The following is a 19,223-nucleotide window of genomic DNA, read 5'->3' on the forward strand; positions in this document are numbered from 1 at the left end:
GTGTTAGGTCTAAAATGAGTCTTTTGTAGGTAGCATATAGATGGGTCTTGTCTTTTTATCCAATCTGACACCCTATGTCTTTTGATTTGAGCATTTAGTCCATTTTCACTCAGAATAACTATTGATGGATATGTATTTAATGCCGTTTTATTCCTTCTTTTGTCATGGTTTCTGGAGATGTTCTCTTCTTTCTTGTTTTTGTCACTTTGGTCTTTCCTTTCTACTCAGTTCCCTTTAAGTTTTCTTGCAGGGCTGCTTTAAACTCCATTAGTTTTTGTTCATCTGGGAAACTCTACCTTTCCTTCTATTCTGAATGATAGCCTTGCTGGACAGAGTATTCTTGGCTGCAAAATTTTCCCATTCAGAATTTTGAATACATCATGCCAGTCTCTCCTGACTTGGGAAGTTTCTGTTGAGAAATCTGCAGCGAGCCTTATGGGTTTCCCTTGTAGGTTAGGGACTTCTTTTGTCTTGTTGCTTTTAAGATTTTTTTTTTCTTAATCACTATATTTTGCAAATTTAATTATAATGCCTTAGTGCTGGCTCACTTTTGTTGATTTTGATGGGAGGTTTCTGTGCCTCCTAGGATCTAGAGAAATTTTCTGCCCCCTTTTCTCTCTTCTACTGAGACTCCTATAATATGCATGTTATTATGCTTGATGGAGTAATTGAGTTCCCTAAGTATATTCTCATGTTGCATAATTCTTCTTTCTCTGTTTTATTCAGCTTCACTATATTCCATTATTTTATCTTCTACATTACCTAGTTGTTTCTCTGCTTCTTCCATCCTTGTGTTCATTGCATCAAGCTTGTTTTGAATGTTACTTCATTTTTCATTTCTGTTTTTAACTCTTTTATCTCTGTGGTAAGGACATGCATGAAGTCTTCCATTATTTTCTCAAGCCCAGTAAGTATCCTTATGATTGTTGCTTTAAATTCTCCATCAGGTACGTTACTTATATCTGTTTCTCTTAGATCTCTGGCCATGGCCTTGTCTTCTCCTTTCATCTGGGCTAAATTCCTGTCTTGGCATTTTATCTAAGTTTCTATCCTCTTCTGTATATTAGAAAACTCCATTAGGTTTCCTGCTTCTAAGAATAATGGCTTTATGAAAGAGATCATATAGTGCCCAGGGCCTGGTACTTCAGAGTGTGATGTGTGCACTCTGCTGTTCTTTTCTGGCTGCTGTATCCTTCAGGCCAGTTGTCTGTCTTGCCTGCAGTTGACAGTGTTTGGTCTTTGGCCAGAATCAAGTTTTAACTAGGTATATTCTGGTCTGCTTGCTAAATGAGATATGATACTACTTCCACCTGAACTAAAGTCCTACAGAATTCTCTGGTTGGGAGCCATGGTGTGGGCAGGGGTTTCTGCTGGTGTTCTATGGAAAGGGAACCATGCTAGGATGGGAGAAAGCTTGACCAAGAAGGGCAGTAGTGTCAGAGCCCAGGGGTGTGGGGCTTGGTATAAGCAGGTTAGGCAGCCAGTGTTGATGCTATGCTGCTTCCCACAAATGGCTCTGTGTTTATGCTGAGGGCAGGGGAGGGAAATGGCACCAGCCAGCTCCTTTCTTCAAGGAAAGGAGTCCCTGTGCATGCTGTCTATCAGGAAAGCAAGCTGAGAAGAGTGAATAATCTCCCCTCTGTGTGTTCTAGGTGTGTTTCAGATTGCTGTATCCACACTGTCTGCCTCCAGGTTGTTAGCCTGTGGTGCCCTCTGAGCTGTATCACAGCCAAGCCTGCTAGTCTTAAAACTCCGGGCTTTAGGGATGTGGTGTGGGCAGGGGCCTGTCACTGGTCTTCCAGGGGAGGGTCCCACCTAGGCAGAAATTCTTAGGTTGCTAAAAAGTCCTATGACATACTGTCCTAATCAATCTGAAGTACTCAAAGGAGTTAACTAAGGCTTTAAAGTAGTTATATTGGCAGAAAAACCTAGTGTGATATAAGAGTTCTGTCTCAACTGCTAAGCAACTCCTAGATTTTGTACCTATACTCATATAAAAGTGGGCTAATAAGGGAGTAGAGCTTCCAGCAAGGGAATTTTCTCCAATAATCCTCCAAGATGGCACAGGGAAACATGAAACAAAGAAAATGTCATTGATAGGCTGAATCTGGGGACTCTCTGGAATAAGCTAACCAATTATGTCAATCCATCACTAGGGAAGGGACTCAATGAAAAAAGACTCAATTAGGTTAACTTTGTTATCCTTATGAGGCAGAATGTAGAAAATTACATGGAATAAGTGATAGCTATCTTGCTATTTTTGCTTTTTTGAACTGTTATTTTAAATTGCAGTTATTCTGTTTTTTGCTTCTATTACTTTACATGAAGTATGTCAGACATTTGTATATTTTTAATTTAGCCTATAAGTGAATTTACATCCCTATCTGAGACAAAATGGACACCAATCAGCTAATTTTAATCTTGGAGATGAGAGTCACTTCTAGGCATGGCATGTGGGACAGAGAATGAGTGTATCTGTGGTTATAAATGGAAAACTGTACTAGGTTCAGCAAAAGCACCATTTGAACTGGATGGAGAAAGGGTGTGTGTGTATGCTGGCAACAAAGAAATGAATACCATTGTTTTATCTACCAAAAAGACCCCCTTTTCTGTATTTTATTCATTCTTGAGGGAACTTTTCTATTTGCATTCAACCAAGTGTGTGCTGTCAATCACAGTATTCCATCCCTCTGTAATACAAATCAGAATCTTGCCACATAAGTATATTATGGTATAAGTAGGTTAGGCAGGAATTTAGGAATTCCTAAATTCAAAGTTAGGAAACAAGAATACTTTGGTGACAAAATTGAACACATAAAGTAATGCTGCTAATAATTATGTATCTAGCCATGTGAAAGAGCCCTGTTGTAAGGAATACAGGTGACATGCACTATAATGCAGAGACAATATAATAAAGTGTCCTGGTGATAATTCTTCATTTTAAGTGTGGCCTTGCCCTTTTTTCATAAGCCAGTCAGATTTGCTGTCACTTGCAACTACAAGAGTCCTGACACAATTCTCTTAGAAAAAATCAAGTAGTCTAGTAGGCTAGTATATAGAGTGCACAGGAAATATGGTAGAGGTACTCCTAAGAAACTTGGAAAAACTGAGAAACTTAGCATCTTAAGTCAGTTCCAAAGCCACTCTATTACAGTCTTTCTCTTGACTGTAACCTAACAGAAAGTACTACCACAGTAAGAAAAAGTCACAGATGGAAATAGTGGTAATGTCCATCCAAGCACTACATGTTTGCATCTGTAGGTAGGTAAGGATACCCTAAAGGTTTAACCTACTAATTGTGAGCATACATACCAGCTTACCTTAGCCTGGTATCAAATTGCTATTTCACTCTACATAGGCTATTCTAAGCACAGAAACATACTTCATTTCTTCCAAATTTCAAACACTATTATCTGTTATAGGTAACTATGTCTCATACTTCACAAAGCTATCAGATGGGACTCTAATTTCCCAATACTAATTATACCATGCATGCCTATGTTGTACCTATCCATCTTCCACAAAGGCCAATCATTCAAATGTGCATAGACTGCAATTCTTTCCCTTCCTGTTTTGTTTCTGGGATCTTACATTATTGATTATTCTATGTGTTATAAATTAATTCTTCCCCACAACCATGAGAGATGTAAACTCCATGAAGACAGATACCTTTTCCATCGTATTCATTGCTATATTTTTGATGCCTAGCACATAGTAAGTACTCAAAATTATTTGTTGAAGGCAAGAGTAAATAAATGAATAAAAAGCTAGAAAGGAATAATCTGTAAGAGGTCTTCCATTTCTGAAGTTCTATAATTCTACTTGGAGAAGATCAAGCGTGACAATGGATTTCTGAGGGTTAGAGGCATCATCAAACTTCAGTAATACTTTTCTAGACAAACCTAATATAATTTTTCTTTATCCTTGACTTTACTTCAGATAAATTCACTTTAAATTTTGAGCCTCAAGATGAAATAATTAAAATAGAAAATGACAATAACAAATTATGCTTACTCTTCTTCCCATCCATATCTGCATGGATTTTCCGAGCCAAGAATCCACTTTTGTATACAGCAGCATTTGGGTCATGAGGAATGTCTAAGAATGGGTTGGTAGTACTCCCAATACGACTGATGGTCTTTGGATGTGTTCCATTAGCCTTCTCATCAGTTCCTTCAGTTGGAGATTTTTTTTTCTCCTCATCATCTCTAAAGGGAGAAAACACAGTTTGAGCACCTAACACAATATTCAATGAACAAAGTTATTTAGTGTAATAAACTATCATGTTTTCCAATAGTCCATCAGTCTTGATAAAAACACTATAATAAGAGCTATCACTTACTGTGTGTCTGTGTCAAATATTAATGATCATAAAGATCTTGTAAGATGGATATTAGTATCCTATATTACAGATAAGGAAGCAAACTCAGAGAGTTTAAATAAATTCCCAAGGCCACAGATCTAGTAATCAAAGAGAGATGGTAAGGTAATGATTGCAAAATCTCTAAAGCCTTTGCTCTTTCTACCCACTACCTTCATACTTGTCTTCTTTCAAAAGAGTGAGGATTCTTTTGCTGAAATCATGATTTTGATTTTGATTTTTACATGTTTTAGCACATCGCCAAGTACACAGAATACAATGAATAATTTTAGATTAAGTACAATGAATAATACTGAACTATATCCACCAAATAATCTCTTATATTGAAACCCCCAGTAAAGCTATCAATGTGGTAGGATGGTGGCGTCATTTAGTACTTTGGCATCTTCTAGCTACAATTTTCTCAACTGCCATAAAAATGTGGGGCACCACTGAGAAAACCAATTGCCCAGTCTTTTGTGAATCTCTGTTCCTTCAAGCAGGGCAAATCTTTTAATGTACACTTAGTATGAAGTTTGCAGAAAATGGATGCTTACATTCAATTAATAAAGAGGAGTGAAATGAAGATGAAAGCTAATAGACTGATAAACTGCTGAAAAACACAACACCGAATTAAGAACATTTGTCTTATTTCACCTGTTTCAATTTCTTGGCTTACCTTTGTTTTTACTGTTTATTAGACACTCATGATTAAAGATTTTTGATTAAAACTTCAAAATAACCACCACAAAAATATATTTAAAATAAACCACAAAATTAACAATTATCAAAGTTGTGCATTTGGTGATCAAATTAAAAATGTGGTTTTTTTTTCTCCATTGCTATTTGATTATTTGAAGAATCTTTTGTCTTCCTGCTTTAAAAATTTTTTATCACTACATTTTGTAAATTTAATTGCAATATGTCTTGATGTTGGCCGGCTTTTTTGCTTTGGATGGGAGTTTTCTGTCTCCTGGATCTGTATGTCTTTTTCCTTTCCCAGATTAGGGATGTTTTCACCTATTCTTCCCTCAAATAAATTTTCTGCCCCCTTTTCTGTCTTCTTCTTTTGACACTCCTATAATGTTATTATGCTTGATTGAACCACTGAGTTCCCTAAGTCCATTCTCATGTTGCATAATTCTTCTTTTGTTCAGCTTCGTTTCTTTCAATTATTTTGTCTTCTAGGTCATTGTTCCTCTACTACTTACAGCCTGCTGTTCATTGCATCAAGCATGTTTGTAATCTTGTTTATTGAACTCTTATCTCTGAATGGTTCTGTTTTCACTTTTTTATTTCTGTGGCAAGGGTCCCCTGGATGTTTTCTATACTTCTTTTAAGCTCAGTGACTATCCTTATAATTGTTGCTTTAAATTCTCAATCATGAATGTTACTTATATCTTTTTCTTAGATATCTGGCTGTGGATGTAATTTGTTCTTTCATTTAGTATAAATTCCTCTATCTTGACATTTTGTATAAGGCTTTGTCTTTTTTTCTGTGCTAGAAAAGCTAGTTATTTTTCCTGCTCCTGAAAGCAATGGCTCCTTAAGGAAGAGAATATGTAATGTCCTGGACCTGGTGATTCAGGGATTTTCTCTGGTGTGTGCTGTCTCTGCTCTGCTATTGTGCTTTGGCTGCTGTATCCTTCAGGCTGGTCATCTGCAGCCATGGTTTCTGCTGGTCATCTGGGGTTGGGGCCCACCATGCTGGGAATGAGGCATGCTTGCCTGATAAGGGCTGTCCCACCATAATGTAGGGAGTTAGGGCCTGGTGTATGCAAGTTAGGCAGCCAGTGTTGGCAATATGCTACTTCTGGTAGGTGGCTGTGTTTTTGCTGAGGGGTTGGGGATGGAATTGGCACTAGCCAGCTCCTTTGTTCCTGAAGAGATATCTCTGTGAATGCTTCCCATCAGGCACATGCCCCAAGAGTGAATAATCTCCCTCTTGGGTGCCCCAGGCATTTTTCAGATTGCTGCTTCCATGCTGTTGCCTTTGGTTGGTTTGCCTGCCTTCTCTCCAGGAGCAGCACAGTGCCCTCTGGACTATATCCCAGGCAAGCATCCTGACCTTTAAAAATCCAGGCTCTTGGGTCACTTGGGAGGCTTAGTCAGTTAAGTATCTGACTTTGGCTCAGGTGATGACCTCAAGGGTCATGGGTTGGAGACCGGTATTGGGCTCTATGCTGAAAGTGCAAAGCCTGCTTCAGGTTCTCTGTTTCTCTCTCTCTCTGCCCCTCCTCTCTTGCTCTCTTGCTCTTAAAAACAAACATTTTTAAAAAAAAATACAGGTTCTAAGCAAGTTCTCATGATATCCAGCCCGTCTTGTTTTCCAAGGCAATGGCTTTGAGGCAATATTCTCCTTGTGTGTTGCTCTCTCTCTCATCCTTTTCTGTGACCACAACTCTCTCCCCTCTGTAGCACCTGGAATCAGTTTCTCCCCTAAACCATATCTCCGTACTTCCTACATTCTTTGATGAGGATTCTTCTCTCCCTTAAGTTGTGGAGTTTGTTGTCAGTCTTCATGTCAATTTCTGGGTTATTTAGGATGATCTGATAGTTATCTAGTTGTGTTCATAGGACAACAAGAGCCTAGGATCCTCCTACTCTGCTGTCATCCTCCTCTCCCTCTGGAATTACTGATTTATGCATGTAAGAGATTTAATTATTTATTCATTTATTTAAAATTAATGGCCACTATTGATTTTCACAAAACTATCTTCTGAAGGCTGCAAAAATCCTGGAAAATCATAATTAGTTACTGTATGGATCAGATTTCCTCTTCTATGTTGCTTTATTAAAAATTGTTTTGCATGTAGTTGACCATTTAATGTGAGATATTTAAAGTATATAGTATGAGGATTTAATATACATCATGAAAGGGGTCCCTCATTGAGTTAACACACTCCTCACCTCACACTTATATATATATATACACACATATATATATATATATTTATATATATATATATAAATATATATAAAATATATACACACTTATACATATATAAATATGTAAAATTATATGTATATATAAATATATACATATATAAAAATATATGTATATATATATATAAATTTTGTGTGTGAAGATATGTAAATTCTATTCTCAGAAAATTTCAACTATTCAATGCACTGTTATCAACTGTACTCAGCATGTTATACATTACTTCCTTAGATTGTATCCATCTTATAACTGAGAAGTTTATATTCTTTTACCACTTGTTCCCTACTTCCCTCACAACTCAACTCTTGAAAGTGACATATTCTTCACTGTTGTAAATTCAACTTTCTTTTAAAATTCCACATATTACAATACAACAAGGGATACCATGTAGTATTTGTCTTTCTCTGTCTTCAGTTAGCATAATGGCTTCCAGATTCATTCATGTCTACTACCTATGACAAGATTTCACTCTTTTATAAGGGTGCGTAATATTCCCATTGTGTATATATAGTTGTATCCATACATCTGTAGATAGACACTTAGGTTTTCCCCATACTTTGGATATTATAAATAATTCTTCTATAAATATGAGAGTACAAGTAATTCTTTCAGATAATTATTTTGTGTTCTTTGGCTATATATTCAGAAGTGGGATTATTGGTAGTTCTATTTTTAATTTGTTGAGGAACCTCCATGCTGTTTGCCATAGCAACTATACAGGTTAACATTTCCACAAACAGTGTAAATATCTTTCCCACTTAGTAGGTTGCCTTTTTATTTTGTTAATGGTTTCCTTTGTTGTGTGGAATTATTTAGTTTGATGTGGTCTCACTTAATTTTGCTCTTGTTCCTAAATCTAAAAATTCACTATCAAGACTAATGTCAAAGAGCATACTCTTTAGATTTTCTTCTATGAGCTTTATGGTTTCAGGTCTTATGTTCAAAGATTTAATCCATTTTGAGTTGATTTTTGTGTAAAGTAGAAGACAGAGGTCCAATTTCATTCTCTTCCATGTGGATACCCAATTTTCCTAAAAACCATTTCTTGGACACATAATCTTTTCCCCACTGTATATTCTTGGCTGTCCTGTTAAAAATTAATTGAACAAATTCTATGAGTTTATTTCTAGGCTCTCTATTCTGTTCCATTGATCTGTGTGTCTGTTTTTTACATCAGTGCCAAACTGCTGATTACTATAGATTTGTAATATAGTTTGAAATTAGGAATTATAATGCCTCCAGCTTTGTTCTTCTTTCTGAAGATTGCTGTGGTAAGATATCACATAAAAGAGAACTACAGGCCAATATTTCTCATTAATATGAGAAACTTGTCAACAAAATATTAGAAAAGTAAAGCCAACAATATATTTAAAAAAAATTATACACCATGGTCAAGTGGGATTTATTCTGTGCACGCAAGTGTGGTTCAATATTTGCAAAACATTCAACAAGATATGTCACAGCAATAAGAGAAAGGATAAAAAAACACATTTTAATACATGCAGAAAAAGCTTTCTACAAAGAACAATTTTCATTCATGATTAAAATCCTCTGCAAAGTCTGTCTAGAGCTAACATATCTCAATATAATAAAGGCCTCATATGAAAAACCCACAGCCAAAATCATACACAATGGGAAAAAATTGGAGAGCTTTTCTGGTCAGGTGAGGAACAAAACAAGGATGTCCACTTTCACCACTCTTATTCAACATGGTACTGGAAATCCTAGCCACAGAAATTAAACAAAAGAAATAACAGGCATCCAAATTGGCAAGGAAGAAGTCAAACTTTTACTATTTACTATTTGCATATGACATGATAGAAACCCTAAAGACTTCACCAAACAACCACCAGAACTGATAAATGAATTCAGTAAATTTGCAGGATACAAAAATCAATTGAATTCCTATACTCTCATAATTAAACAGCAGAAACAGAAATTAATAATTCCATTTAACAGTAAGATACCTAGCAATAAACATAACTAAAAAGGTGAACGACCTGTACTCTGAAAACCATAAAACATTGATAAAAAGGGGGTGCTATGTGGCCAAGCTGGTTAAACGTGACTCTTGATTTCGGCTTAGGTCATGATCTCACAGTTCACAGAGTTTGAGCCCTGCATCAGGTTTTGCACTGACAGTGCAGACCCTGCTTGGGATTCTCTCTCTCTCTCTTTGTCCTCCGCACACATCTATCTCAAACTAAACAAATAAAAATTAAAAAAAAAAAACACTGATAAAAGAAATTCAAGACAATGTGAAGAAGTGGAAAGACAATCCATGCTCATGGATTGGAAGAACACATTTTTGTAAATGTTTAAACTACTTAAAGCAATCTACAGATTTAATGCAATGCCTATTAAAATACCACCAGCACTTTCTACAAATCTGGAATTAAGAATCCTTGGGTGGCTCAGTCGGTTAAGCATCCAACTCTTGATTTTGGCTCAGTTTGTGAGATTGAGCCCCACATTGGGCTCTGTGCTGGCAGCGTAGAGCCTACTTGGGTTTCTCTCTCTCCCTCCCCTGCTGTCTCCCTCAAAATAAACACACTTAAAAAAAAAAGAATCCTAAAATTTGTATAGAACCACAAAAGTTTACTCCAAATAGCCAGAGCAATCTTGAAAAAGAAATACAAAACTGGATGTATTACAATTCCAGACTTCAAGTGATATTACAAAGCTGTAGTAATCAAAATAGTATGGTACTGGCATAAATACAGACACGTGGATCAATGGAACATAATAGAAAACTCAGAAATGAACTTAGAACCGTATGATCAATTAATCACCAAGGCAGGAATCAATATACAATGGGAAAAAGACAGTCATTTTAAAAGTTTTTATTTAAATTCCAGTTAGTCAACACACTGTGTAATATTAGTTCCAGGTGTACAAAATAGTAATTCAACACTTCCATACTTGACTCGGTAGTAATCATGCCAAAGTGCACTCCTTCATCCTCATCGCTTGTTTAACCCATCCCCCAATCTGCCTCCCATTCTGGTAACCATCAGTTTGTTCTCTATAGTTAAGAGTCTGTTCCCTGGTTTGCTCCTCTTTTTTCCCCTTTGTTCATTTTTTTTGTTTGTTTCTTAGATTCTGCATATGAGTGAAACCATACAGTGTATATCTCTCTGACTTATTTGATTTAGTATAATACTTTCTAACTCCATCCACATCATTGCAAATGCAAGATTTCTTTCTTTTTGATGGCTGAGTAATATTCCATAGTGTGTGTGTGTGTGTGTGTGTGTGTGTGTGTGTGCGCGCGCACACACAATGTCTTCTTTTCATTCATTAGTCAATGAACACTTGGGCTGCTTTAAAATGTGGCTATTATAGATAATGCTGCTATAAACATCAAAGTGCATGTATCTCTTCCAATTAGTGTTTTTGTATCCTTTGGGTAAATACCTAGGAGTGCAATTACTGAATCTTAGGCATCTGGTTCTATTTTTTTAAGGTTTATTTTATTTTTGAGAGAGAAGAGAGACAGAGCGTGAGTCAGGGAGGGGGAGAGAGAGAGATGGAGACACAGAATCTGAAGCAGGCTCCAGGCTCTGAGCTGTCAGCCCAAAGCCCGATGTGGGGTTTGAGCTCATAGACTGTGAGATCATTACCTGAGCTGAAGTTGGTGCTCAACCAACTGAGCCACCCAGGTACCCCAGGGTAGTTATATTTTAACTTTTTGAAGAACCTGCATGCTGTTTTCTACAGTGGCTGCACCAGTTTGCATATCTACCAACAGTGTGAGATGCTTCCCCTTTCTCTGCATCCTTGCCAATACCTGTTGTTTCTTGTACTGTTAATTTTAGCCATTCTGAGAGGTATGAGGTTATTTTCTTATTGTAGTTTTGAGTTGCATTTCCCTGATGATAAGTGAGGCTGAGCATAATTTCATGTGTCTGTTGCCCATCTGTATATCTCCTTTGTAAAAATGTCCATGTCTTCTGCCCATTTTTTAACTGGATTATTTGCTTCTTGGGTTTTGAGTTTAATAAATTCTTTATATATTTTGGATACTCATCCTTTATCAGTTATGTCATTTGCAAGTATCTTCTATTCTATAGGTTACCTTTCAGTTTTGTGGACTGAAGATAGTCTCTTCAACAAATGGTGCTAGGAAAACTGGATAGATACATGCAAAAGAATGAAACTGGACCATTTTTTTCACCATACACAAAAATAAACCTAAAATGGATTAAAGGCCTAAATGTGTGAGCCCTAACCATAAAAATCGTACGAGAAGATAGGCAATAACTTCTCTGACATCAGCTGTACAACATTTTTCTAGGTATGTCTCCTAAGGCAAGGGAAACAAAAACAAAAATAAGCTATTGGAAATAGATCAGAATGAAAAACATCTGCACAGTGAAGGGAATAATCAGCAAAACTGAAAGGCATGTAATACACACACATACACAGATGCACTCATGCTCACCCTGGAATATTAGCCATAAGAAAGAATGAAATCTTGCTATTTGCAACAACATGGTTGGAGGTAGAGAGTATAATGCTAGGCCAAGTAAGTCAGTCAGAGAAAGACAAATGATCTTACTCATGTGTGGAATTTAAGACACAAAACAAATGATTACAGGAAAAATAAAAAGAGAAAACCGAAGAACAGATTCTTAACAATAGCAAACAAACTGATGGTTACCAGAGGGGAGGTGGGTAGGTTTATAGGTGAAATAGGGGAAGGGGATTAAAGAGTATACAATAAAGAATATATAATAAATAAAATAAAATTTAAGTAAAGATTTAAATAGGTTTGGCTATTTGACATCTTCTGTGGTTCCAGGCAAATTTTAGGAGTGTTCTATTTTTGTGAAAAAGTGGTATTGGAATTTTGATAGGGATTGAACTGAATCCATAGATTGCTTTGTGTGGTACAGAGACGTTAGCAATATAATTATGCCAAGCAGTAGACACAAAATATTTTTCCCATTTATTTGTGCCCTCTTCACTTTCTTTTATCAGTGCCTTATAGTTTTCAGTGTACAGTCTTTCACTTCCTTCATTAAATTTATTCCTGGGGCACCTGGGTGGCTGAGTCAGTTAAGTGTCTGACTTCGGCTCAGGTCATGATCTCACAGTCCATGAGTTCAAATCCTGTGTTGGGCTCTGTGCTGACAGCTCAGAGCCTGGAGCCTGCTTCAGATTCTGTCTCTGTCTTTCCCTGCCTCTCCCCTACTTGCACTCTCTCTCTCTCTCTCTCAAAAAAATGAATAAAACATTAACATTTTTTAAAAGATTTATAACTAAGTATTTTACTGGTTTGGATCCTGTTATACTTGGGATTTACTTAACATCTGTTCTGATAGTTCACTGTCATAACACAGAAACACAAATGATTTTTTGTATATTGATTTTACATATATTGTGCAACTTTACTGAGTTCATTTATTAAATCTACTAGTGATTCTGTTGAAGTCTATAGGGTTTTCTAGTCTTAATGTCATTTGTAAACAGAGATAATTTTACTTCTTTTTAAACTTTTAAAAATATTTTTTAAAAGTTTATTTATATATTTTTGAGAGAGACAGAATGAGCAGAGGAGGGGCAGAGAGACAGGGAGACAGAGGATCCAAGCAGGCTCTGTGCTGTGAGCAGAGAGCCTGATGTGGGGCTCAAACTCACAAACCTTGAGATCCTATCTAAGCTGAAGTCAGAAGCTTAACCAACTGAGCCACCCAGGCGCCCCATTTCTTCCTTTTTGAATTGTATGCCTTTTATTTCTTTTTTTTTTTGCCTAACTCCTCTGGCTAAGGCTTCCAGTACTATATTGAATAAAATATCAAGAGTGGGCATCCTTGGGTATTGTTCCTGATCTTAGTGGAAATGATTTTAGCGTTTCACTGTTGAATAGGATATAAGATACGCAGTTGTCACATTTAGCCCTGACTATGTTGAGGTACATCCTCTGTACCTAGTTTGTTGAGAGGTATCTTAAAAAAAATGTTAAATATTATCAAATGCTTTTTCTGAGTTTACTGAAACAAAAATATAGTTTTTATACTTCATTTTGATCATGAAGTATATCACATTTATTGATTTGCAATGTTAAACCATCTGTGCATCTCTGGAATAAATCCCATCTTATCATGGAGTATGATCTTTTCAATGTGCTGTTGCATTCAGTTTGCTAATATTTTATTGAGGATCATTTGCCTCTATGTTTATCAGGAATGGACTCCCCCCACCCCCCCCCCAATCCTTGTCTGGCTGTGGTATCAGGACAATGCTGGCTTTGTAAAAGATTTTTAAACTTTTCCCTCCTCTTTGTTTTTTGGAATAGTTTTAGAAGGACTGGCATTAATTCATTGATGTTTGGTAGAATTCACCAGGGAAAACATCAGGTCTTGGACTTTATTTTTTGGGAAGTATTTGCTTGCTGATTCAATCTCCTTAATAGTAATGGGTCTGTTGGTTTTTCTGTTTTTTTTTTGTTTTGTTTTGTTTTTCATGATTTAGTCGTGGCAGGGTGCTTATTTCTAGGGATTTAATTTTCTTTTTTACTCTGATTTGTTGTCATATAATAGTCTTTTATGATTGACTATATTTCCATGATATCAATTATAATGTATGTTTCATTTCTAATTTTCTTTGAGTCCTCTTAAGTCTATTTTGCTTAACTTTTTAAAAACTGAGCTCTTTGTCTCATTGATCTTTTCTATTGTCTTTTTTAGACTCTATTTCTACTCTGACTTTAGTTATTTTTTTTCTTCTAATTTAGGGTTTAGTTTGTTCTTTTTCTAATACCTTGAGGTATAAGGTTGTTTATTTGAGATCTTACCTTTAACTTAATGTAGGCATTAATTACTATAAACTACACTCTTAGAATTGCTTTTCATATATCCCATAAGTTTGGTATGTTGTATTTTCATTTTCATCTGCCTCAAGATATTTTTGGGGGACACCTGGGTGGCTCACTCAGTTAAGTGGCTGACTCTTTATTTTGGCTCAGGTCATGTTTTCATGGTTCATGAGTTTGAGCCACACATTGGGCTCTGTGCTGACAGTGGGGGGCCTGCTTGTGATTCTCTCTCTTCTTCTCTCTCTGCCCATCCCCCACTCTCTCTCTCACTCAGAGAAAATAAACTAAAAAAAATTTTTTAATGTATTTTTTATCTCTCTTCTAAAAGTTATCTGGGTTATTTCTACTTCCTATGTTTTATTTTTATAATGAAAAATTATTTGTGTTTGTAAATAGCATCATGATAATAATATGAAAATACAGTGTTATAGATATTTCATAGTTTGGAATCAATCCAGAAAGAAGATTCCTAGTATTCAAATAGATTATTCTACTGTCACCATAAAGATTTAATACTGTTAAGATATACATTTGTATTCATTTGAAAAACAACAAAAAAAAAATCCCTTGCATTAAAAAAAAAGAATTGCAGTTTCACATTCAAATATTGCATGTTTAAAATTTTTTTTTTCCCAACGTTTTTTATTTATTTTTGGGACAGAGAGAGACAGAACATGAACGGGGGAGGGGCAGAGAGAGAGGGAGACACAGTATCGGAAACAGGCTCCAGGCTCCGAGCCATCAGCTCAGAGCCCGACGCGGGGCTCGAACTCACGGACCGCGAGATCGTGACCTGGCTGAAGTCGGACGCTTCACCGACTGCGCCACCCAGGCGCCCCAAATATTGCATGTTTATTTATTTTTTTTTTTCAATGTTTATTTATTTTTGGGACAGAGAGACACAGAGCATGAACGGGGGAGGGGCAGAGAGAGAGGGAGACACAGAATCGGAAACAGGCTCCAGGCTCTGAGCCATCAGCCCAGAGCCTGACGCGGGGCTCGAACTCACGGACCGCGAGATCGTGACCTGGCTGAAGTCGGACGCTTAACCGACTGCGCCACCCAGGCGCCCCTGCATGTTTAAAATCATTCCATTCTGTGTAGTGTCTTACATAAGTTTTTGTTTGTGCAACTGACAATACAAAGCAAATTTCAATATGAGCAAGCCAAAATCCATTTACCTGAAAAAATTATATCTCCTTTCTAATTTCACCTGTATACAAAGCGCATACAAATATTAGACTTATTTTTTCACTATACCATTCTATATTATTATATTGTCATCAGAAATATAAATTTTGATAGGTTTGATTATATTAAATTTATTTTTGATGTGTATCAGCCACATGCCTAAAAGAGACCACATGATACACATGGCTATTTCTTTATTTTTTTTTAACATTTATTCATTTTTGAGAGATAAAGAGAGGCAGAACATGAGTAGGAGAGGGGCAGAGACACAGAATCTGAAGCAGGCTCCAGGCTCTGAGCTATCAGCACAGAGCCTGACGTGGGGCTCGAACTCACCAACCATGAGATAGATCATCACCTGAGCTGAAGTTGGAGGCTTAACCAACTGAGCCACCCAGGCACTCCACACATGGCTATTTCTAAAGCAATTGTGACTGATTTAAAATTAGTAAGTCCAAGACAAAAATCACAGTAAATTTTTCAGTTTTTCTTTTTCCATGCAGTGGTATTTTAAGATGATCACATTCAAAGTACTATTTTCTCATTCTGAAGGAGAAAAATAGGATACAGTTTAAGAGTTAAGAAGTTATTAACTGCTTGACCTCAAAAGTTATTTATAAAGTTACCCTCAATATTTGGTGATTACTAATTTTGCAGGGTTTTGAGCTGTGGGTAGAAAAAACAACCATTACCCTGGGAATTATGTTAAGTATTTTAAAAATGAAGAGCTATAAGAAATTACTACTATATACATTGTTTCCAAGCTTGTTCTTTTAAACTGTTTAATATTTTGCAGGGAGTAAACAAAATCTGAGTATGAAGTTGATGAAGCATAATTCTGCTTTATAAATTTTAATGTATAATATTTATTATAAAGTATATCCACTGGAATGGTGGAATTTTTTTTATAAACACATAGTATGTAAAACTTAGACTATGTATCACAATGTAGTCAGCCTAGGCATTCTGTTTAATTTTATACTTTGGATGGCTACACAGTTTTGTAAAAATTCTCATTCATAAAAAAAAGTGGCTATAGATAATAAAAGTTTTTAAGTTGCCTACTTCTTAAACAGAGTACTCTAAATAGCAAAGTGAGAGAGAAATAAACAAACACTATTCTGAGATCTATAAAAGCAATAATATGCTGTACAAAATATAAATGTACAAAAATTTCCTAACATGTAATGCCTTTTGTAGTTTAAGCTGAAAGTTTAAAACACTTTTTAAAATGAATGTGGAATCAGATTGTTTTAAAATCCTGAAGCACTATGGAAAACCCTTTAATTTCAGTCAACACAAACACAATTTCAAAAGCACTGTACTTAGAGTTAGCATCAAAGGCATGTCCCACTTAATGCAAGTAATTCATTTCTGGAAATCACTGTCAGGTCAAAAAATGGCAAATGGGAGCCTAGTCCCTGGTACTTGAAAGGGAAAAAAGTAATATAGTGTATTACATGTCAATCTCAGTTTCTTAAGAAGTGGCTAAAGCACAGTAAAAATGCCTATATACAAACAACAATCATTCATACAGGATATAAGGTGCTTAAAATATTGCTTCCATACCCCCAAATAATTGTGTTTTTAAACAAATAAATACTTTTTATGCTTCCTACCTCTTTTTGCATAAGTAACATCCTAGTTTAAGAAAATTATTTAACGACAACTGGGCATACTTTTCAAAATGACTACATGACTGTCCTTCAATTGCAATGTCATTTGAGACTTACCACACGTATTGTGTTAATATGTTGTACTGAGTTTTGGGGATACAATTATAATTTTTCTTTATATAAACATCAACCAAAAGAAGCTCGTAGAGTTACAATGTTTAACATGGTAGCCACTGGCCAATTATAGCTATTGAGAACTTGAAAGTGGATAATCCAAATTGAGATGTCTAGTAAGTGAAAAAATATACACCAGATTTCAAAAGATTTAGTACAAAAAAAGGGAAGAAATGTTTCAATAGTTTTTTATTCTGATTACATACTGAAATGATAATATTCTGGATATACTGGATTAAATTTAAAAATACATTATAAAATTGATTTCATTGATTTCTTTTTTCTTTTATAATATGACACTAAAAATTTTTAAATTATATTATGTTGTATGCACTACATTTCTTTTAGACAGGGCTGTTGTTGGAGCAGCTTGTATATTCTATGATATCTGAGTATTAAAAAAAATAGGACAACAATAAAAGAAATGTTCAAAGAGTACAGCTCAGTAAAACTCTGAAAATAAGTGAGGGTTGAAAATATTCAATCCTGCAAAGCAAGTATTTTTTGACATTTTGAAAATTAATGAAATGACCTTGTCAAGCTCTGAGAGTAAAAATCTACTGTAGTCTGAGATGCAGACTGGCTCCATCTGGTGGTGGCTGTTTTTTTTTTTTTTTTTTTTTTTGGTGGTGGATGGGGATGCTTAAATATGCATGGCTCTCTGTTGGCCGGGACTTACAGGATGCAAATGACAACAGATAAAGTGAAGATCTTCTACGTTGACAGCCACACCTCCACCCCTGCAGTATGCCCTCCTTCTCTATTTTTCCTGCCCATCTTCCCATATCTACCTAGTCCCCAGAATCTATGCCAGAGCTCCATTTGAGATATGGGATTGGCACAGAATAGGAACCAATTACTTTATATCTGGATCCCTGACTGCATCATTGTGGGATTTTACTGTTTTTGTAGATACCCTAAGTGCCAGTGCTTCTCCATAAGGGAGATTGTTTCCACCATATACACATGAAGATATAAATTAGTATTTTGAAAAAAAATAATTCTATAAATAAAGTTAGCTCATTTCATAAAAGAGCTCACCTAACTAGGACTTTTCTGTGTAACTGAATGGCTAAAGAATTTTCAAGATCATGGTACTTTGTTATAGTAAAATGGAGGAGACACAACAGGGCTGTCCTGATTGTAAAAACAATGATTCATACCTGGATATTTTGTACATTTAAAAAAGAATCATAGTGGAGTATTTCTACTGAGCTTCCAGACATCTCAAAACCTTACAACCTACAACTCTCCCAAACAATCTTCACACTAATCTATTCTCTCAGTAATCAAGTGTATAACTCACAGAATGTCTAAGTCCACTACTAGGTGGTGCAGTTCAAGAATGACAAAAACTGTACTGCTGAGCAGATAACCTTTCTACTTCTATGTTCTTTCTAAAAGGCAACTATAAATCATTCATTTCCTACATTTCACCTTACTCAAAACAGGTAATTTACTGTGAAACAAAAAAATCAGCCAAGAAATCATACAAATCCACTAGAGTCCTGTATTTCAAAGGAATTCCACAAAGAATGGAAAACAAGTGTTTCCTAAAATTTACAAAAGCTGACTAACATTGCATTGATCCAGACACTGAGCATATTTTAAAATATCTATTCTGATAAGTCTCATCATAGTGGAGTTTCAATTTTAACAAAGTAATTATGCTAGAACAAACTCAAAAATTAAATGATCTCAAATGGCCTCAGCTATGTGGAATTCAAATACTGAAGTCAAATATAAATTGGTGGTGCTTGCGTGTGTCTGTGTGTCAGTAGGGGGTGAGAAGTAACAGAAGAATAGAAAACAAAAACATTTTCCACAGCAAAATTGAAATATTATTCAATTGCACTCAATGTGAAATCATCACTAAAAATGTGATATTGGAGTTAGACAATAAAGATTAGTTCACCAGGCAGAAAAATTGAAGAGGGTACTTTCAGAATTTACATTTATATGTGCATTTCCTTTTTTAAAAAAATTTACCATTTTAAAATGGTACAGTTCAGTGGCATTAAGTACATTCACATTGTTGTGAAGCCAACACATCTCCAGAATTTTCATCATCTCAAACTGAAGCTCTACACCCATTAAATAACAACTTCTCACTTACTC

At 35.7% G+C, this 19,223-nt stretch overlaps 1 protein-coding gene across 18 annotated transcripts in view; it reads right to left on the reverse strand.

Annotated features, from left to right (window-relative positions):
- Positions 1-19,223, reverse strand: part of PSD3 (pleckstrin and Sec7 domain containing 3) — an 810,275-nt gene that overhangs the window by 187,535 nt on the left and 603,517 nt on the right. For all 18 annotated transcript variants that reach the window (XM_086703516.1, XM_086703515.1, XM_086703517.1 and 15 more), the window contains one exon: positions 4,015-4,208. In XM_086703516.1, the coding sequence (XP_086559642.1) occupies positions 4,015-4,208 (194 nt within the window). The remainder of the gene's footprint in view (positions 1-4,014; positions 4,209-19,223) is intronic.

The sequence above is a fragment of the Puma concolor genome, chromosome B1 (genome assembly GCF_028749965.1).
Source record: "Puma concolor isolate L17-30 chromosome B1, mPumCon1.1.hap2, whole genome shotgun sequence".
NCBI lineage: Eukaryota > Metazoa > Chordata > Mammalia > Carnivora > Felidae > Puma > Puma concolor.